This window comes from Musa acuminata, chromosome BXJ3-8 (assembly GCF_036884655.1).
Source record: "Musa acuminata AAA Group cultivar baxijiao chromosome BXJ3-8, Cavendish_Baxijiao_AAA, whole genome shotgun sequence".
NCBI classification, from domain to species: domain Eukaryota; kingdom Viridiplantae; phylum Streptophyta; class Magnoliopsida; order Zingiberales; family Musaceae; genus Musa; species Musa acuminata.
Window position 1 is genome coordinate 39,442,233 of NC_088356.1, and position 23,058 is coordinate 39,465,290.

Sequence of the window (23,058 nt, forward strand, 5' to 3'; positions counted from 1 at the left end):
TTCTTGTTTTTCCTGTCACGGGAAATCTGCATGCCTAGTATTTGCTTTGCTGGCCCCATGTCCTTCATTGCAAAAGACTCACTCAGTTCCTTCTTCAACTTATCAATTTTAGACATATCTTTCCCAAGAATAAGCATGTTATCAACATAAAGTAAGAGAATAATAAAATCCTCACCAAACCATTTGATGTACACACAATGATCTGAAGCCGTTCTTTTGTATCCATTTTCTATCATAAATGAATCAAACTTTCTGTACCACTGTCTTGAGCTTGCTTTAGCCCATACAAGCTCTTCTTCAACTTGTAGACAAAATTATCTTTACCTTTGACTTTGAAGGCTTCTGGTTGCTCCATATAAATTTCCTCCTCCAAATCACCATGAAGGAAAGTTGTATTCACATCTAACTGCTCAACCTCCAAGTCCTGGCTAGCAGCAATACTAAGAGCAACACGAATAGAAGACATTTTAACAACAGGAGAGAAAATCTCTTCAAAGTCAATACCTTTCTTTTGACCAAAGCCTTTCACAACCAATCTAGCTTTGTACTTTGGTTGAGAACAATATTCTCGAGTCTTCAACCTAAAAACCCACTTGTTCTTCAAGGCCTTCATTCCATTTGGTAGCAGCACCAAATTATAAGTGTGGTTCTTCTGAAGAGCATCCATCTGTTCCTGCATAGTAACTAACCACTTCTCTTTCTGCTCACTTTCAACTGCTTCCTGGTAACTCTCTGGTTCACCTGCATCAGTAAGCATCACATACTCATCTGTAGAGTATCTTCTGGAAGGTTGACGTTGTCTAGAAGATCTTTTCAACTGAGGTTCTGTTGGAACTTACTCTCCTACTTCTTGCTCAACATGTCCTGCAGGTAGATCAACATCAGGCTCTACACTATCTTCCTGCATATCTCCCCCATCACCATGATATACTGGAGGAATAACTGGGTCACAATCTGCTAATCCTTCTGCAGAAGTCTTGGCCTGTGTCTTCTTATTCAAATCTTCAAAGGTTTGATCCTCAAAGAAGACTACATCTCTACTTCTGAATACCTTCTGCTTTTCTGGATCCCAAAGCCTGTAACCAAAATGATCATGTGAGTAATCAAGAAAAATACATTCTTTAGACTTACCATCCAGCTTGGACCTCTCATTATCTAGAATATGTGCAAATGCGCGACAACCAAATACTCTCAAATGCTTGTAGGAAACATCTTTCTCTGACCATACAGGCTCTGCAACATCACCATCTAGGGCTGTACATGGTGATAAGTTGATCACATCAACTACAGTCCTCAAAGCCTCATCCCAAAACCTTTTGGGTAGCTTGGCATGTGAAAGCATACATCTTATTTTTTTCCATAATGGTGTGGTTCATCCTCTCTGCAATTGCATTATGCTGAGGTGTACCAGGAATTGTCATCTCATGTTGGATCCCATATGCCCTACAATAGTCATTAAACAATCCTGTATACTCACCACCATTATCTGATCTTATGCATTTCAATTTTCTTTCTGTCTCCCTTTCAACCCTAACATGAAACTCTTTGAAGACATTAATAACCTGATCTTTGGTCTTCAAAGCATAGGCCCAAACTTTCCTGAAAAAATCATCTATAAAAGTGACAAAATAAAGTGCACCACTTATACCAAGAACATCAACAGATCCACCAAGAGTTTTTATCCTCAAAGGACCACATACATCTGTATAAACACGGTCTAAGGCATGTATTTTTCTAGACAAAGCAGCACTAGCAAATGAAACTCTATGTTGTTTACCAGCCAAACAATCAATATAAGGGTTCAGATGTATACCTCTGAGATCTAGCAATACCTCTCTCTTGGAAAGAGCTTGCAACCCCTTCTCGCTCATGTGTCCCAATCGCCTATGCCATAACTCCATACTGAAGTCTTTCTCTGTAGCATTTAACTGCTCACCATAAGCTTTAGCCTGCAACCTGTACAAAGTATGACATTTCTTTCCACTAACTATAACAAGAGAACCCTTACTGAGCTTCCATTGCCCTCTATGAAATCTGCTTTCATAGTCTTCATCATCTAGTCTTCCAACTGAAATTAAATTCAGCCTCAAGTCAATCACATGCCTCACATCCTTAAGCACCAACTTGCAGCCAAGGTTGGTCTTTAGATGGATATCACTCATGTCAATGATGTCTGCTGTGTCATAGTTGCCCATCTTGACAACACCAAAGTTTCCAGACCTGTATGTAGCAAAAAACTCCCTCCGTGGTGTAGCATGATAAGAAGCACCTGTGTCAATCACCCACTCAAGATCCTGACACACAGAAGGAGACAAAATCAAATAATCACCACCCTGCACTATAGCTATAGTATTATCCTATGACTCTGTAGACTCCACTTCTTTTCCCTTTTTCTTGTTTTTCTTAGGTTGCTTACATTGGTTCTTGTAATGTCCTTTCTCACCACAGTTATAGCAAATAATATCTTTTCTTGATCTTGACTTGCTCCTACCCATACGTGAACTGCTTCTAGACGTTGACCTTCCTCTGTTCTCTGAGATAAGTGCCTGTGAATCATTCTGAGATGTTGCTGAACTCTTTCTTCTCAACTCCTCATTCAATAAACTACTTGTTACTTGACTCATAGTGACAATACCATCTGACACAGAATTACTAAGGGAAACCACCAGTGTCTCCCAACTTTCTGGTAATGAACTGAGAAGTAACAATGCCTGCAACTCATTATCAAGAGACATTTTCATAGAGGATAACTGGTTAGTAATACTCTGCATTTCATTCAAATGCTCAGCAATAGAAGCACCCTCTCTATATTTTAGGTTCACAAGTTTTCTGATCAAAAAAGCTTTGTTGCCAGCTGTTTTTCTTTCATAGAGACTTTCCAATTTTTTCCAAAGAGAATATGCAGAAATTTTAGTAGAAACATGGTGAAAGACACTATCATCAAGCCACTGTCTAATAAACCCAATTGTTTTTCGATCTAACCTCTTCCACTCATCATCTGTCATAGTTGTAGGTTTTGCACTATCCCCCTATAAAGGTCCATACAAATCTTTGCAATACAAGAGATCTTCCATTCTTGGTTTCCATATCATCCAATTATTTCCATTTAAACTAATCATGCGAGAAATATTACTGGCCTCCATGTTCAAATACAAAAATTAAATCACCAAAATCCTGCTCTGATACTAGTTGATGGGGATATAAAGAGGAATAACCTTTGTATATGAACAAATACTAGAAGACCATAATACGTAACGGAATTAAATAGAAACACAATCAAACAGAACACCAAGATATACGTGGAAAACCCCTTCAATGTGAAGGGTAAAAACCACGGGGCAAACTAGAGATAATCCACTATGAGAATAATGAATATACAAATCTCAATCTTTTGCCCTAAACCCTAGCAACAACCACAAAAGAATAACTGGGATATAAGGATCACGTCACTGCCCACAATATCTAAAACCTCCCCAAGTAATCACAGCAAGAGTCTACTGTAGATTTGATCTAACCTGAGATGAGAACACTACTAGATGATTGAGAACAGTCTCTCTGCGTTGTCCTTGTCTTCTTCCCTTTCTTTCTCTTCCTTTTCTATCTTGTTCTCCTTCTTCTCTTTGGAATCCCGTGGCCTTCAAGATCTGCCTCATTGCTGTTTTTTTATAGCCTTTTTTTGCTTCTAAAACGTAATCACCATACCCCCCTAATCTTAATTAGGGTTAGGTTAAGAGGGGGTGTGGGCTGTGGGCTGCCCTAGCCCACATGGGCTGAATATGGGCTATCAGCTCAACAACCGGAACTAAAGGTTTTACTTTATAGCCATAAGTTTCTCCAAATAGATGTCATCTTTATGAGGTTGGTATGAGAGGACATGGTTGGATCCACAGTATACTTTCAGAGCATTCAAATGCGAAACACATCATGTATGTTTGCAATGGTTATTAGGGGCAAAGTCACTTTGTAGGTAATTGATCTGATCTTTTTACTAAAATTTTAAAAATAACTATAAGTATGAGAGCTAATTTAGCTTATTAATTGAAAATTTTTATGTTAAAAACAACCTTAAGAAGACATGATCACTAGCTCAACTTGGCATGCTGTTTTTCCTATTTTAAAATCTCCAAAACATTCTTAAGATGATATTAGTACTCTATCTTACTCTTCGTGCATATTATACTATTATCGATAATAATCCAATTACAAGCTTGCCTAGGTATTGATAGAAGATTATATTCACGAGATCTGTAAATACATCCAGTGCATTAGTATTTTTTTTAAAATATAGTGCATTAGTTATTCCAAAGAAAATCATTAATGATCATATTTTAATCCGATTGTAGCTTTTTATATATATGTCTTCATTTCTTATCTTTTAAGTGATGGTATTGTGCCAAAATCAATCTTTGAGATCCCTCGAGTCATTGGTAATTGATTGAACAAGTCATCTACTATTCTTTATTATTAATCAGTTGAGTTGTTTATAGAGAATTCACAATCTAGAGTGATTATTTGGTACAATTAATCGGCACCGATCAGTTTGAAGGGAGCACAAGCAATGGAGTCTTGGATGACCACACCGCAATCTTCATTGTTTAGGCTTATGGTCTGCCGCTTCCATAATGGCTCGCCTCCCAAAGATCTCTCACACCATTCCAATTCATGATTCCATTGCATTAGACATCCCAATATTTGTCGGCCTTGCTAGTTAGGGCGAGGGTTAGAAAGCATTCAGGAGCCATGTACCCCTCATCCTTGCCAAATCTATCATATGCAAGTCATGATCCATGAGGCTGGCACGATCCATAACACCCAACTTGCCTTTGAATGCCCAATCCTGCAAGACATGGCTGGCTTGATGTTGTGATGCACCATGCATGCACTTGTCCTACTCGATCTTCTTGACCTGTGCCTCACAAGTCACTTAAAAGTGATTCATGGTGCTATAGAGGTCGGAATCCAAGCTTCCATTAGGCATGAACAACTTGAGCGGTGCCACAACCATTGTGAGTTCTTGCTCGTCTAAGAGTTCATGCCCAATGGAAACCTCGATTCCTACCTCCACAGCGCCAAGCATCACTTGGTGAGGCATAAGATCACCCTAGGCTAGGCCTCTACGTTGTGCTCCCTCCTCCATGGGTGGGAGCAATGCGTGGTGCACTGCAACATCGATCAAGCCCAACAACTTTAAGCTGGATTCGGCATTCAATGCCAACTTGAATGTTGTCGGCCTTGCAAGACTCGTGGACCATGAACGTGACCTGCAGAAGACAGCTTTGACAGGGACGAGGGGCTACATAGCCCTGAATACTTCTTCACCAGCAACGCCAGCAAAGAGTCGGCTGTCTATAGCTTCGAAATGTGACATTGGAGATTGCTTGCAGAAGAAGGACGATAGAACCGATGGAGCACCCGAGCAAGGTGAGAATGGTCGAGTGGTTGTGGGAGCATTAACGATGCTGGAAGTAGCTGACAGACAAAGAATGATGGGTTTGGGTGCTCCATCGGTTTTATCAAGTGCTTGATGGTGGTGGGTTTGCGGTGTCCTCATCCGGACTGCAGCCTGTTCGCGTCCTCTGATTGTTCTCTGGACCAGCCCACATCGTTTCCTTTTCATCCGACTGTTCGACGAAAGGTTTACCTGCTGACGTTTGAGTCCTGCTCGACCAACGTCGTAAGACTGGCACTCAGCTTCATATCACTGCTCTCCTTCACGTACCTGTGCAGGCGCTAGCGGCCGTTCACAGGCAGCACCTCTTCCTCCCTCACCTTCAGCCCTCAATCTACTTGCTGAGGGACCAACAACAAAGTGTAGTTACCGAGTTCTAATATAAATTTACGTTCACAGTTCATCATATAACATCTCTAGTTTAGTTGCATGTAAGAGACTTGATCGGCCTATAAAAACTTCATGAGCTTATTATTATCAACTTAAACAAAGGCATTTTGGAATTTGATTTAGCGAAGCCCAATGTGCTTAAGGTGTTCTAGCGCTGTCTGCTAAAGGTTATTGTTACCTCCACTCGAAGGATGCGACCTGCAGAGGAAGCTGCAGCGAATCAGACATGTATACGCAATCTTCTTACGGTGCTGTCAAAGCACATCAGTACTGATAAAAAAAATGGCAAATACTTGCTCAATCACCTACTCCTTCCAAGTTTGAATACGATGTATCAATGAATCTGAGTTTGAATTCAGAGTAAGGAGCAGCTTGCGTTTGAACCGAAGAATCGAGATGTTGTGAAAGAGAAAATTTTTATTCACTGAACAAATGAATATTAAATATAAAAAAATTTATCATGTATGTCTGTGTCTTTCGATTTTATTCATGCTTTACACAGTATGTAAAGAGCTGATAGTAAGTTTAGCAACCTTATTTTCTTTCGTTTTGATAAACGTCTTAGGCTTGCAAACAAAAGCTATGTCATGTGAGCACTTGTGGGGATCTCGATTTATAGTGGATCATTTTGAATTCTTTGTTATGCTATCGTTCAAAGCTTGTTAAGTTTGTTTGTAATTTGTATTGACTATGAAATGTTTGCTAAAATGATTGCTTATGTATCCCAAGTGAGAAGCATTCTCTAACATGTTTTCTCTTTTGTAGGTCCTAAGAGATCATAAGTAGTCTCACCTTTACGGACATACAAGGGTGTCGCATAACTTAGACAAAATTAACTAAATTCGTGATAGCTTATTGGGAAAAACTATTATAGCAGAATAATTTTTTTCTCTCTTTGTGTATCAAAATAGGTTCCTTACCAAAATATCAACTTGCTATCAAAAGTAAATATTAACCAGAGTAGCATAAATAGTAGAACAATGAATCAATCACAAAGTGAGATACCAAATTTTTACATGAAAAGTCAAATGCGAGAAAAACTATGGGACCGTAGTCCACTTCAAACCTTCACTATCACCAATAATGATAACATGTTTATAATAAGTTTTCTCCAAAATAACAAGATGATCATAATAATATCAAGAACATAGATCTTAGCTCAACAATAATGTATCATCATCACATAGATGTATTTCATGAAAGGAAAAATTTAGGTCTCAACAAGTGAGTATATCGGAAAAGTACCTCAAAGAAGACAAATCTTAGATCGGCACAGTTAGGATTATAGAGCTTATTGCAAGAATTCTCCTCATAAAATTTAAGCTAAAACTAACGAAATTTAGCCACTTGATTATCTAACAAAAGCCTCAAAACCTAATTTTTTTTTATCCTCTCTTTCTTTTCTTTTTTTTTCCTTACACCGTCACTGTTTCCACATTTGATATGCATGCCTCACGCCGTGTACATCTCCACTTCCCTTTCTTCCCCCTTTTTTTTTTTTAATAAATTAGATTTGGGCTCAATGCCTAAATCATCCGGTCTAAGCCCACCTATGGGCTGGACCCAACATCGCTATCATGATTAATCAAATTAGGATCTTCTATCATGCTCCCGTAAGATTGAGCTTTTATCAAAAATACCAATCTTGGACCGATGTAATTGAAATGTTTTACAAGCGAGAGGCTTTGTGAGAGAGTCTACCAGTTGATCAGTAGTATGTACATGAGAAACATGTAATTAATATTTGACAACTTAATATCTGACGAAGTGAAAGTTGATAACAATGTGTTTCATACGTGAGTGGAACACTATATTGGCACATAGGCAGGTGGCACCATCATTATCACAGTATATTGTAAAAGTAAATTTGGAGTTAATGTTAAGTTCCTATAGTAGGTTTGTGATCCAATTGAGTTCTGTAACAACGGTGATAATGACTCAGTATTTAGCTTCAATGGTGGACTTTGTGATTATTTTCTGTTTCTTGGAACTCCAACTGATTGAATTTGCTCTAAGAAAGATATATAGGCCGACGTAAATGTTCTATCATCAATGTTACTTGCCCAATCAACATCCACGAAGGCATTGAGATGAAGTGATGAGTGTTTACAAAGAAAAAGTCCATGATTAAGAGTCTCTTTTAGATACCGCAAGACTCGTTTTACTATAGACCAAAATGTAGTGGAGAGTTGATGCATTAATTGTGATAATTTATTGAGTGTAAATAAAATATCTGAACGTATGGAGTATAAGTATTGTAAGGAGTCAAATACTTATTGGTATTGTGTGAGATTCGTAATAAGCCTACTATCATATAAGTTGAGTGATTCAATAGTAGAGAGTAGAGTGATAACTTCTTTGGCATTCTGCATGTTTGTCTTTAGTAATAGATCTTGAATATACTTCTTTTGATATATAAAAAGTTTAAAAGATGTAAATATTGTTTCTACTTCCAGAAATTAGTTTAAGATTTCTAGATCCTTGATAGAGAAATAATCTATCAACTGCTTGAGGAATTTCTTAATCTCCATTAGATTATTGCTGTAATGATAATGCCATCCATATCCACCAGTAGATATATAGTACTTCCTTTTTATTATTGTAGAAATAATGAGGTGTCCGACTTGGAGTCGATGAAGTCAGTTGATGCTAAAAACGAGCCGAGTTTAGTATATCAAGCTCTTGGAGCTTGACGAAGTCTATAAATAGCTTTCTATAGTTTACAAACATTGCTTGGATATTGATGGTGGATAAAGCTAGGAGACTATTGCATAAAGACATATTTAGTTAGGGTCTTCTATAAAAATACATTGTAAAATAATATATTATTATATTATTAATAATAGAAGATAATTTTATAATATGCTTTGAGGCCACAAATCAAGTCTTATAACTATGAAATTTTATCTCAAGACTTGGTATGGTCAGACTCAATTACTAAATTGCTAAAGATACTTTATGACATATGTAGCTCTATACATTATGTATACAATACTTGATAGTTAGAGAAAAGAGTATAGATATAACCAATATTAATTAATAATTTGAGTCACACTATATTGATTGCTACTATATTTACTTGGACTTGTAACCTAAAGTGTTTTAAAAAACATATTCTTATGATTGGGTTTATGAACAAACCATAAAAGCTATGGTGATGCATATTTAAGTGAATATTATAATTGACATTCTTATACGTAAAGTTATTTGTTTCTATTATCATGTTCATATTTATGTATGTATATATTATAGTTGAATGTGATGATAAGATTATCTTGACAAGACAAATTATATGAGTCATTTTAGACTACATTATGAAGGGCTAATAGTGTTATGATATGTAGAAAGAAGTATGACATTGATGATATACAATCATTATAACTCGTATTACTAGTCAAACTTAATCTATTATTATTATATTTATTAGACATATTGGCCTACCTTTTTTTAAAATTCATGTGTGTATAATTGATTTTTAAAATTTAGAATCCAATTAGATAAAATTATTTTTAAATAAATTTTATTTTATTTATTTTTAATTTTGAACCCTTTTATATCTTACTAACTAATAGGTCAAGTAAGAATATGTTAGATTATGTAGTCCTATCTAATTAGGTAAGATATCTTATGGATATGATTGAATTTTGATTATTAGTCAATAGAAAGGAAATTTAATTATGGTAGGATTTTTAGGAGATGACATTGATGAGAGGGACTATGTTAATAATACAATAACGGAAATGCAGATATGCAGATAAGAGAAGACAGGGATAAACGACATGATTGAGATATTACATATCTTCTATCATCTACCTTTGGTGACATGAAGAGATTACATATATTCTCTCATATCCTCTTTATCCCTAAATACATTGTTTATAATAGTCCGGATAGAAAGAAAAGAGAAAACGAGTCTAGTTCTCCTTACGATCTACATTTTCTGAATAAGCATCGAATCAAATGACATGTATTATAACATAAAAATCTTGTGCATACTAATAACACTAATATTACGACTTTTATGCTTACACAACAAAATGAAGTCACCTAAGTTCTAATATAAATTTACTTCCACAGTTCATCATATAACATCTCTAGTTTAGATCCACGTAAGAGACTTGATCAGCTTATTATTATCAACTTAAACAGGTATTTTGGAATTCGATTTAGTGAAGCATAATGTGCTCAAGGTGTTCCTGTGCTGGCGTCTGCCCGATCCTTGTCTATCATGTTATCGTTGCCTCCACTAGACGGATAGGAAGCTGTAGCGAATCAGACATGTATACGCAATCTCCCGGTGCTGTCAAAGCACGTCAGTACTGATAAAAAATGGCAAGTAATTGTTCAATCACCTACTCCTTCCAAGTTTGAATACGATGTATCAATATATCTTTGCACAACTGAGTTGGAATTCAGAGCAAGGAGCAGCATGCCTTTGAACAACTTACACACCTGCTTGACTTCTCCCATGTCTCTACCCTCCACCCAAGCACGATCATGTCACAATGGATTTAATATGAAGGGCCAAATATGCACGCAATTTGCTCTCACAATATGAGATTTATTTAATCCCTTGGATAAGAATATATATACATTATTTAATATTAATTTGTTTAATCTACCCAAAAATCATGAGATTTTGACTTGTCAAAGGAATTGAGGTGCAATTGAAGCAAATTCTTACGTGACGTTGAACAAAAAACACGTGTGGAATAATGGTATCTCAACTTCTTTGTCCATAAAAGCCCACGAAACCCTCATGCCTCGCCACACAATCCTCCACCCACCTGTGCACTTCCTACACAAGCTTCTCCATGGCCTCATCTCCATCCTTCACTCTCCTCCTCCTCTTTCTCTTCGCCACTGTTGCCATTGGGAGCAGCAGCCGTGAACACAAAGAGAAGATGACGCACCTCCACTTCTACTTTTACGACTACTACGGTGGCTCGAACGCGACCACCATCACCGTCGTCAGCCCTCCCGGCAACAACACCTTCGGGAGCATCGGGGTGGGCGAAAACATTCTCAGGGTAGGGCATGAGTCGAGCTCCAAGCTCATCGGGAAAGCGCAGGAGCTCACCGTGCAGGCATCCTTGGAGAGTCCGGCCTACCTCTCGGCGCTAAACTTCGTGTTCACCGCCGGAAAGTACAACGGGAGCAGCTTCTCCATCTTGGGCAGGGCGGTGCTGACGGAGCCTAGGATGGAGCGGGGCATCGTTGGGGGCACCGGCAAGTTCCGGATGGCCCGAGGCTACACCATCAGCAGGCTCATCAGGTCGACTGGAACTACTCAGATGGAGCTTGTTTTTGAGTACGACGCCTACATCTATCACTACTGATGAGCTGCCGTCTGCTGCCTCTCATTGTTTGTTGCAATAAAAGCTGCTCTGCCTTGCAGCTTGTTCTACATCAATACTTTGCTCTCTCTTTCATACCGCATCGCTGCCATTGGCTCGTGTACTTTATATCTTCTCTTTGTACCAAGCGATTAGTAATTAACAGTTGCCGCTAAAATTCTTACGACAAAGTAATAAGCAAGTTTGAGCATTCAGGAGACGTACAACAAAGAGTAACTGAAGCAGAGTAAATAAGCTCTGTCGTCCGTACTGTAGATGATGCCATTCGGCTACCTGCTCATACTTGACTATCTCGGTCTTGTTGCTTCACTTGAAAGAGGCTGTGTTGTCGTACAAAATTCTACGGTGAATCGAAGATGCCTTGTCGATCTACATCAAGTGCTGAAATGATTTGAAGTACTTCCTGGTGTGATTCCAGAACAACTGAGAAACAAACACGATCACCTACTCTTTACAAGTTCGAATGTGACGTAGGACATCTGTTGAATCTGTTTTTTCCTTTACAAAGTATGATCAAGCCACCAAAGAAGAGTCTGCAGTCGAAGGAAGAACGATCGACGGTCTTTTTCCGCCCGATGTCCTAAGGTCACTGGTCAACCAAGCTTTTCAAACGTAAAAGTCGAATCGACCTTCGCCTTGATGACTTGGTTGCCTTCAAGATTCTCGATGGCCTTGTCTTCATCCTCCTCATCCCCGTTCTGTCTTATCTTCCTCTTTATCTGTCATAAGAGGGAAGATGAGGCACCTGCACTTCCACGGTGGTAAGAGCACGACCGCCGTCACCGATGTGAACCCTCCGGTGATAATGGCTCCTACATAAATCAAAATCATGGAACACGAGACTAATTCACTTTTATAAATTGTTTAAATATTAAAAAAATATAATTTCTAGTTATTAGATATTTGAAAAGATAATTTCTTTTTAGTTATTTTGATATTTATTTACGAGGGATTATATTTTTTATGAAAATATTTATAAATAGATATTTGAGAGTAAATTATAAGTAAAATCTCTTTTCTATTGTTCTTCTTTCTTGACTTCAAAAATAACCCTTCAAGTGATTAAATTAGATATTCTATAATTCTTTATTGTTTGTTCAATACAGATCGCTTGTCATATCCATTAAAACTATCTATATCAAACCCATATCAATCTTGTTTAAAAGAGGGTGCAAATATTATTTTTTAAGAAATTATTTATACACGTTTCAAGCCTAAATACTTTTTTTATAGTGTTCTTGATCTTGTATTTTTTATTTATAGTCGATTTCCATAGTGTTATTCATCCTATTCATTGTTATCTTTTCTAACATTCACACCAATAGTACTCGTAAAACGAAAAATATATTAAAATTTTACAATTAATCGATGGGTTATATACGCAATTATTTGACCACAATTAAAATTTCACACATCCCAATTGAGAAATATATTAGATAAATGATCTATTATCAAACGAATTACCTCTGTGTGCTTCTCTATGGACACATTTATTTATGAAATAAAACATTTGAGATATAAAAATTTTGCTCTTGTAGATATCAATTAACGGTGAGTTTAAACTTCATCAATCACAGTAATAACGTGAAGGATGTCGCAGATATTTTACATAATTTTCTATAATGGAGTCCAAATACTACTAAATATAAACGAAAAGAAAATATGTGGATAAATAGACATATCCCCATAGATATTCTCCTCCCCAGTTGTGAGATTTGGACTTTGTCAAAGGAGTCGAAGTCGGCTATCTTTCTCAATCAAATGGGGGCGGAGTCCAAACACAACTTACGTGCATGAACAATCGTAACGGGAGAGCACAAGGGCGGCGGCTTTCATCTCTATTATGAGTTGTTAGATTGTGATTATAAATTCATAACATGGAATTTTTTGTATGTTACAGGATATTACCTAAGATGTGCAATTTGATGATGTACGTTGATCTCTCATGAGCCATCCCAACCCAACTAATGTTGGCTTTTTATACTTTTGCTACGCAACGAGACAAGAATTCAAGAATTCGATCTACGCAACGAGACAAGAAAGCAAATCGCAGTTCTTGTCTAGCTTCTCTCTCGTTCTGATGAGAGAGAACATTGGTTTTTGACGCTAGCATGTGCCGGTTTCATCTTTCGCTAATGAGCAATGATATCTGTGAATTTGTCAGCCATGATGCTGCACAGAGCGTGGATTTTATGCCTTGTGTTCTGCTTGTCCACCATGGTCCCGGTTTTAATCAAGACACGAGGTCGAAGATGAACAAAGGCGACGCAGTCATCGACGACACTCCGTACTACTCACCAACTATGTCCGCCAATCGAGAAGTTGGTGTTTGCACAGGTGGCCGTAAGGAAGCTTCTATCTAGCTTCCAAGCACATATGATACATCTAATCACTGACAAACCACTTGGCCTTTATCGACTCAATGTGTCGGGCTGACTCATTACATCCTGAGGACGGCAACCCTAAGACATCAGCAGATCTTTTCCCCATCTCAGCCAACAGTCGCTTGAGCCGCACAAGCGCCTCGGGGATGGGCCCTATTCATCAGCGAAGTATACGAGCATGAACCAAATTCAAAATTTCTAATAAGGAGATGGAGTATTGAATGAGTATATTTTGGCCTTTCGTGGTAACGAGCGGTAGCCACCTCATGACCGACGTGATGCACGTGCACTGACAAAGCTTCTCGAAACTGAGGGCGACGATAACCGTACACATACCTTTTGGAACTATACGAGACTGTGCTATCCTATCTCAAGCCATCCGTGATGACCTAAAGGTGGTGTCGCATGACTCGAAGCCGTGCAGGTGGGCCTGCATCATGCTAAAAGCATGGGTCGATCTTTCGAGATATCGTGGATCATTAAGAGCCTTGTGTGTTCGACCCTCCGATAAACATTTATAAAAGTCAATACCTTCCCCAATGATAAGAGAGTACACCTTAAACACCTATATACTGCCTCGAGCTTACTTCAATTTCTGAGGGTTGAGTATGAAATCCCCCTCCCAAGCGGAAAGTGTATTAAACATATTCATTACAACATCAGCTTTAATCTTAATCAAGGATTAGACACAAAAAATCATTAGTCATAAATGATAAAAGTTTTATGAGCACAAAGAATTCACCAATAACATCAACTAAAATCACTTGAATTCTTTAGAATAAAAGATAGAAAGCTACTGAGCCCACTAGTCCTGGCATTGATTCCTAAACATTGGTTTGCATGAGCTGAACTAACCTAATTTTAAATTGAACCAACTTTAACCTACTTAAACTATTCTAAAAATACCATAAACCGGCTTGAATTAACTAAAACCAACCTAATTTGGATTCTATAATTAGGTGGTTGGCTATTATATTCAAAATTATGTAAAGAAAGGGGGCGCTGTTAAGGAAATCTAAAAAGGGGGGACATCTTCCAAGGAAAAGCCCAAAATATGTGCTTTTTCCAGAAAATCACCCAATTAAAATTCTATAACTTATGTCTGACTTTAATATTATTTTATACTTTCTAATATTTTATGCCCTCTTAAGGAATATGTCTCAGCAATATATATATATGTATATATGTATGTATGTATATATATATATATATATATATATATATATATATATATATATATATATATATATATATATATATATATATATATATATATATATATATATATATATATATCGATCCAATAAAAAATAATCTATTTATTAAAAAATAAAACTAAAAGGAAAAAAAAGCACCATACCTTACTAGATATGCTCCCTCATCCCCTATGTAAATCTGACGATACTCCCGTATTTATCTCAATCTTGATCAAGTAGGGCTCGATCATAAAGGAAGATATACAAAGATCATCACTCCTAAAGTGCAGGTTCTTTACCTTTTCTTAGGCCCTCTTGTGCGAGTAAATGACTCTTTAGAAGAATAGAAAAAGGCATATTGTCATAAGCCCATAGATGAAACATGATCTTCCTTTCTTTCATATTTTTGATACTTCCTCTCAAGGTTAATATGTTTTTTAATGTGTATATGAGTTTGTATTTAGTGTTATTTGAAGATTACATAACATGATGAACTAAATTTTTGAAATGAATAAATAAGTTGTGAAATGAGATTGAATTCATTCTTCTGTTTTCTTCATCTGGTAAGATAAGAATGACTATATTTGTCACTCCTAATGGACTTTAGTCTCCAAATTTGAATTTTCTTATAGAAATCATATGTATACTTTATATTTAATATCCTCTTCCCTTTGTCAATTAGTTTTTTTTCTCTCTTGAGAGTGTTTGCCAACAGACCTTAACTAAAGATTTTACTTTATAGCCAAAGGTTTCTCCAAATAGATGTCATCTTCATGAGGTTGGTATGACAGGATATGGTTGGATCCACAGTATACTTTCAGGGCATTCAAATGTGAAACACATCATGTATGTTTGCAAGGGTTAGGGGCAAAGTCACTTTGTAGGTAATTGATCTGATCTTTATTCTAAAATTTTAAAAAGAACTACAAGTATGAGAGCTAATTTAGCTTATTAATTAGCGCACATGCACCACGTTGGTGATGCACCATGCATGCACTTGTCCTACTCGATCCATGAGGCTGGCACGATCCATAACACCCAACTTGCCTTTGAATGCCAAATCCTGCAAGACATGGCTGGCTTGATGTTGTGATGCACCATGCATGCACTTGTCCTACTCGATCTTCTTGACCTGTGATTCATGGTGCTTTAGAGATAGAAATTCAGGCTTCCATTCGGCATGAACAAGTAGACGAGCAACACAACATGTTGTGGCACCTTACTGGTGGACTGCACAAGGTTCCTATCACTCAATCGACTAGAGGTGGCCTTATCGTTGGACGTGTGTTCTTTTCTTTCTTATTTTGATCCCTTGAACATCCTTTTGATGGTCACATCAAGCCCAAAGTTCTTCCTTTCTCTTCTCCCTTTCTCTTACTTGACGAGTCTTTTTGTTCATGTGATCAGCTCTGTAGGGGAACCTCACTGGCCCTCTCGCGCTCTCGAACTCATGGTGGATGGTTCCATCATGTTCTATGCCTTTCGCATTCAACCATTTTCTACTATGGTTCTGACAATACGACCCGCCAAACTAAGTTCAACATGAGCAGCTGGTTTGGTTACCAGAGTGGTCGCCTTGATGCTTGTGTTGAGCTTGCTATTGGCTTGTGTTATCTATGAAAGAAAGAAGACCATAGCAGGCAAGAGATGGATGCGGAGGACATCAACTATGATGGCATGAGTTCGAGAATGAGAACGGGCCTATTAGATGTTGACTTACAAAGAGCTGGCTATCGCAACAAGGGGGGACTTCTCGTAGAGAGAATGCTAGGGAAAGTAGATTTTGGATCTTTCTGCAAAGGCTAATGAATCGAAGTTTGAACTGGTGATCAAAAGGATCTCCAAGGGGATGAAAGAGGAAAAGAAATATCTGAGGTCAACGCCATTAGCCGGTTGAGGCATTGGAAACTCGAGCGGTCCCACAACCATTATGAGTTCTTGCTCGTCTACGAGTTCGTGCCCAATGGAAAGTTCGATTCCTACCTCCACAGCGCCAAGAATCACTTCGATGACTGGTGAGGCATAAGGTCACCCTAGGCTTGGCCTCTACATTGTGCTACCTCCACCAAGGGTGGGAGCTGATGCGGCGGGGCATCTGTTTAAGCCGTGGCCTCGGGGCCGACGCGGCTCGGTTCGGGATCCGGATGTCGGAGATCTCGGGCGGCGTCCCTCGGGGTTTCCCGGCGGCCGAGCACGGTGGTTCGGGTCGGGACGTCGGGTCTGTAGGTCGGGTCGGGAGGAAGTTCCGCCGCAACGCCGGGAAGAGTCGACCTCGTCTGGCACCTGCACAAAGGTCGGGCCGAGGCGCTCGGCCCGACCCCTCCGACGGCCAAGTTAGCGATGTCGAGGGGGTTTCAGATGAAGAAGTGTTTGGAGTCGCCCCTTAGGCGTGGTGTGTCTGTCCTCCCTTTCCCCTTTAGCATGCGAGGGTATTTATAGGGAAGCTTACTGTGCTTGATGTGCCCTCTTACAGGGACAGGTAGCGTCTGACACTGGCGTTGGCGTGGCGTGTGAGACCGAGCCTGGGCAGAATGTTTAATGTGCCTCGGTTGGCGTGGCGTGCGAGACCGAGCCTGGGCGGACCGCGCTGAGGTGAACTCGGCAGCGTATGGCCGAGAAGCTCAGCGCAGGCGGGCTGTGGCCGAGGGACGTGACCCAGGTGGGCAAGCCGCGCAGGCGTGGTCTCGGGCACCATGCGGCCGAGGTGTTCGGCGCAGGCAGACTGTGACCGCGCGGACGCCACTCAAGCGGGCAGGCCGCGTTGAGGTGGGCTCGGCGGTGTGGCCGTGAAACTCAGCGTAGACAAGCTGCGACCGAGGGACACCACTCGGGCGGGCAGGCTACGGCCGAGGTGGACTCGGGTAGTCTACGACCGAGCCGTGCGAATGCAAAAAAGAGGGGGGTTAGGCCGAAGCTAACCATGAACCAAGAGGCAGTCATGCAAACACTGAGCCTTCTCTTGGCAGAGACTAAGACAGGGCGGGCCCGAGCGGGCGGCTCTAATTGCCGTGGTGGTCGTAGGGGGGTGCACTGGATGAGAAATGAGCAGGATAATGGTTCGCATTATACCCGTCAGCGCTCGGACTTGATGAGCGAGGTCCTGGAAGGCCTTGAGCGACATTGTCGAGGGGTCACTGGGGGCGCGATCGGGCGGAAGCAGACCCGGGTCGTGGACAGACACCATTGGCGTTCTGCGATCGCGACGAGGTGTTCGTCTTGAAGATCTCCATGTGGGGGACTCTGCCCCAGAGCTCCGATCAGGAGTGACCCCTCAACTGTGAGCTCGTCTGAGCCAGTTGGATGATCCCTCGACTTTCGAGGCCCTCCTTCTAGCACCAAAATGATGCGGTGGGGCATCTGTTTAAGCTGTGGCCTCAGGGCCGACACGGCTCGATTCGGGGTCCGGATGTCGGGGATCTCGGGCGGTGTCCCTCGGGGTCTCCCGGCGGTCGAGCACAGTGGTTCGGGTCGGGACGTCGGGTCTGTAGGTCGGGTCGGTAGTTCGAGTCGGGAGGAAGCTCCACCGTAGCGCCGGGAAGAGTCGACCTCGTCTGGCACCTGAACAAAGGTTGGGCCGAGGCGCTCGGCCCGACCCCTCCGACGGCCAAGTTAGCGATGTCGAGGGGGTTTCAGATGAAGAAGTGTTTGGAGTCGCCCATTAGGCGTGGTGTGTCTGTCCTCCCTTTCCCCTTTAGCATGCAAGGGTATTTATAGGGAAGCTTACTGTGCTTGATGTGCCCCCTTGCAGGGGCAGGTAGCGTCTGACACTGGCGTTGGCATGGCGTGCAAGACCGAGCCTGGGCAGAATGTTTAATGTGCCCCGGTCGGCATTCTGGTCCGTTTGACCAGGTGCTGAGGCGTGATGCGTCATCTGGGACAAATGACGTCAGCCCCAGTCTTGTCGCCATTATTTCCCTCATCAGGAGCATTGCGTGGTGGACTGCAACATCGATCAAGCCCAACAACTTTATGCTGGATTCGGCATTCAACGCCAACTTGAACCTTGCAACACTCGTGGACCATGAACGTGACATGCAGATGACAGCTTTGACAGGGACGAGGGGCTACATGGCCCTGAATACTTCTTCACCAGCAACGCCATCAAAGAGTCGGATGTCTATAGCTTCGAAATTGTGATATTGGAGAGTGGAGTGATAACTTCTTTGGCATTCTGCATGTTTGTCTTTCGTAATAGATCTTGAATATACTTCTTTTGATATATAAAAAGTTCAAAAGATGTAAATATTGTTTCTACTTCTAGAAATTAGTTTAAGATTTCTAGATCCTTGATAGAGAAGTACTGTCAACTACTTGAGGAATTTCCTAATCTCCATTAGATCATTGCTGTAATGATAATGTCATCCATATCCACTAATAGATATATAGTACTTCCTTTTTTATTATTGTAGAAATAATGAGGTGTCCGACTTGGAGTCGATGAAGTCAGTTGAGGCTAAAAACGAGTCGAGTTCAGTATATCAAGCTCTTGGAGCTTGGCGAAGTCTATAAATAGCTTTCTATAGTTTACAAACATGGCTTGGATATTGATGGTGGATGAAGCTATGAGACTATTGCATAAAGACATATTTAGTTAGGGTCTTCTATAAAAATACATTGTAAAATAATATATTATTATATTATTAATAATAGAAGCTAATTTTATAATATGCTTTGAGGCCACAAATCAAGTCTTATAACTATGAAATTTTATCTCAAGACTTGGTATGGTCAGACTCAATTACTAAATTGCTAAAGATACTTTATGACATATGTAGCTCTATACATTATGTATACAGTACTTGATAGTTAGAGAAAAGAGTATAGATATAACCAATATTAATTAATAACTTGAGTCACACTATATTGATTGCTACTATATTTACTTGGACTTGTAACCTAAAGTGTTTTAAAAAAAATATTCTTATGATTGAGTTTATAAACAAACCATAAAAGCTATGGTGATGCATATTTAAGTGAATATTATAATTGACATTCTTATACGTAAAGTTATTTGTTTCTACTATCATGTTCATATTTATATATATATATATATATTATAGTTGAATGTGATGATAAGATTATCTTGACAAGACAAATTATATGAGTCATTTTAGACTACATTATGAAGGGCTAATAGTGTTATGATATGTAGAAAGAAGTATGACATTGATGACATACAATCATTATGACTCGTATTACTAGTCAAACTTAATCTATTATTATTATATTTATTAGACATATTGGCCTACCTTTTTTTAAAATTCATGTGTGTATAATTGATTTTTTAAATTTAGAATCCAATTAGATAAAATTATTTTTAAATAAATTTTATTTTATTTATTTTTAATTTTGAACCCTTTTGTATCTTACTAACTAATAGGTCAAGTGAGAATATGTTAGATTATGTAGTCCTATCTAATTAGGTAAGATATCTTATGGATATGATTGAATTTTAATTATTAGTCAATAGAAAAGAAGTTTAATTATGATAAGATTTTTAGGAGATGACATTGATGAGAGGGACTCTGTTAATAATACAATAACGGAAATGCAGATATACAAATAAGAGAAGACAGGGATATACGACATGATTGAGAGATTACATATCTTCTATCATCTACCTTTGGTGACATGAACGAGATTACATATATTATCTCATATCCTCTTTATCCCTAAATACATTGTTTATAATGGTCCGGATAGAAAGAAAAAAGAAAACAAGTCTAATTCTCCTTACGATCTACATTTTCTGAAGAAGCATCGAATCAAATGACATGTATTATAACATAAAAATCTTGTGCATAATAATAACACTAATATTACGACTTTTATGCTTACACAACAAAACGAAGTCACCTAAGTTCTAATATAAATTTACTTCCACAGTTCATCATATAACATCTCTAGTTTAGATCCACGTAAGAGACTTGATCAGCTTATTATTATCAACTTAAACAGGTATTTTGGAATTCGATTTAGTGAAGCCTAATGTGCTCAAGGTGTTCCTGTGCTGGTGTCTGCCCGATCCTTGTCTATCATGTTATCGTTGCCTCCACTAGACGGATAGGAAGCTGTAGCGAATCAGACATGTATACGCAATCTCCCGGTGCTGTCAAAGCACGGCAGTACTGATAAAAAATGGCAAGTAATTGTTCAATCACCTACTCCTTCCAAGTTTGAATACGATGTATCAATATATCTTTGCACGACTGAGTTGGAATTCAGAGCAAGGAGCAGCTTGCATTGAACAACTTACACAGCTGCCCACGAAACCCTCATGCCTCGCCACACAATCCTCCACCCACCTGTGCACTTCCTACACAAGCTTCTCCATGGCCTCATCTCCATCCTTCACTCTCCTCCTCCTCTTTCTCTTCGCCACTGTTGCCATTGGGAGCAGCAGCCGTGAACACAAAGAGAAGATGACGCACCTCCACTTCTACTTTTACGACTACTACGGTGGCTCGAACGCGACCACCATCACCGTCGTCAGCCCTCCCGGCAACAACACCTTCGGGAGCATCGGGGTGGGCGAAAACATTCTCAGGGTAGGGCGTGAGTCGAGCTCCAAGCTCATCGGGAAAGCGCAGGAGCTCACCGTGCAGGCATCCTTGGAGAGTCCGGCCTACCTCTCGGCGCTAAATTTCGTGTTCACCGCCGGAAAGTACAACGGGAGCAGCTTCTCCATCTTGGGCAGGGCGGTGCTGACGGAGCCTAGGATGGAGCGGGGCATCGTTGGGGGCACCGGCAAGTTCCGGATGGCCCGAGGCTACACCATCAGCAGGCTCATCAGGTCGACTGGAACTACTCAGATGGAGCTTATTTTTTAGTACGACGCCTACATCTATCACTACTGATGAGCTGCCGTCTGCTGCCTCTCATTGTTTGTTGCAATAAAAGCTGCTCTGCCTTGCAGCTTGTTCTACATCAATACTTTGCTCTTTCTCCGCATCGCTTCCATTGGCTCGTGTACTCCATATCTTCTCTTTGTACCAAATGATTAGTAATTGACAGTTGCCGCTAAAATTCTTACGACAAAGTAATAAGCGTGTTTGAGCATTCAGGAGACGTACAACAAAGAGTAGCTGAAGCAGAGTAAATAAGCTATGTCGTCAGTACTGTAGATGATGCCATTCGGCTACCTGCTCATACTTGACTATCTCGGTCTTGTCGCCTCCACTTGAAAGAGGCTGCGTTGTCGTACAAAATTCTACGGTGAATCGAAGATGCCTTGTCAATTTACATCAAGTGATGAAAAGATTTGAAGTACTTCCTGGTGTGATTCCAGAACAACTGAGAAACAAACACGATCACCTACTCTTTACAAGTTCGAATGTGACGTAGGACATCTGTTGAATCTGTTTTCTCTTTTACAAAGTATGATCAAGCCACCAAAGAAGAGTCTGCAGTCGAAGGAAGAACGATCGACTGTCTTTTTCCGCCCGATGTCCTTTGGTCACTGTTCAACCAAGCTTTTCAAACGTAAAAGTCAAATCTACCTTCGCCTTGATGGCTTGGTTGCCTTCATGATTCTGGATGGCCTTGTCTTCATCCTCTTCATCCCCGTTCTTGTCTTATCTTCCACTTTATCTGTCATAAGAGGGAAGATGAGCCACCTTCACTTCCACGGTGGTAAGAGCCCGACCGCCGTCACCGATGTTGAACCCTCCGGTGATAATGGCTCCTACGTAAATCAAAATCATCTAACATGAGACTAATTCACTGTTATAAATTGTTCAAATATTAAAAAAAAATTTATTGGACATTTGAAATGATAGTTTCTTTTTAGTTATTTTGATATTTATTTACCGAAGGTTATATTTTTATTAAAATATCTATAAATAAATATTTGAGAGTAAATTATAAGTAATAATTTTTTATTCTTCTTTTTTCTTGACTTCAAAAATAACTCTCTAAATTATTGAATTAAATATTTTCTGATTCCTTTTTAAATATTCTTTATTGTTTGTTCAATACAGATATTTTAAAAGCTTGTCATATCCACTAAAATTATTTGCATCAAACCCATAACAATCTTTTTGAGAAGTTGATGCAAATATCGTTTTAAAAAAAATATTTATATATGTTTTAAACCTAAATATATTTTTTATAGTGTTCTTAATCTTATGTTTATTATTTATAGTTAGTTTCTATAGTGTTGTTCATCCTCTTCATTGTTACCTTTTCTAACATTCACACTAGCAGTAATCATAAATTAAAAATATATTAAAATTTCATAATTAACCGATGAGTTATATACACCATTATTTGACCACAATTAA

The 23,058-nt window shown here is 39.4% G+C and overlaps 2 protein-coding genes across 2 annotated transcripts; both read left to right on the forward strand.

The window, feature by feature from the left end:
- The first annotated feature begins 10,616 nt into the window (after positions 1-10,616).
- Positions 10,617-11,252, forward strand: LOC135644468 (pterocarpan synthase 1-like). Its single transcript, XM_065162053.1, has one exon. It carries the CDS (start codon positions 10,654-10,656, stop codon positions 11,176-11,178), a length of 525 nt encoding a protein of 174 aa, XP_065018125.1. The 5' UTR covers positions 10,617-10,653; the 3' UTR covers positions 11,179-11,252.
- A 9,709-nt stretch (positions 11,253-20,961) lies between these two features.
- On the forward strand, positions 20,962-21,606 carry LOC135644190 (pterocarpan synthase 1-like). Its single transcript, XM_065161657.1, has one exon. It carries the CDS (start codon positions 20,962-20,964, stop codon positions 21,604-21,606), a length of 645 nt encoding a protein of 214 aa, XP_065017729.1.
- The last annotated feature ends 1,452 nt before the right edge of the window (positions 21,607-23,058 follow it).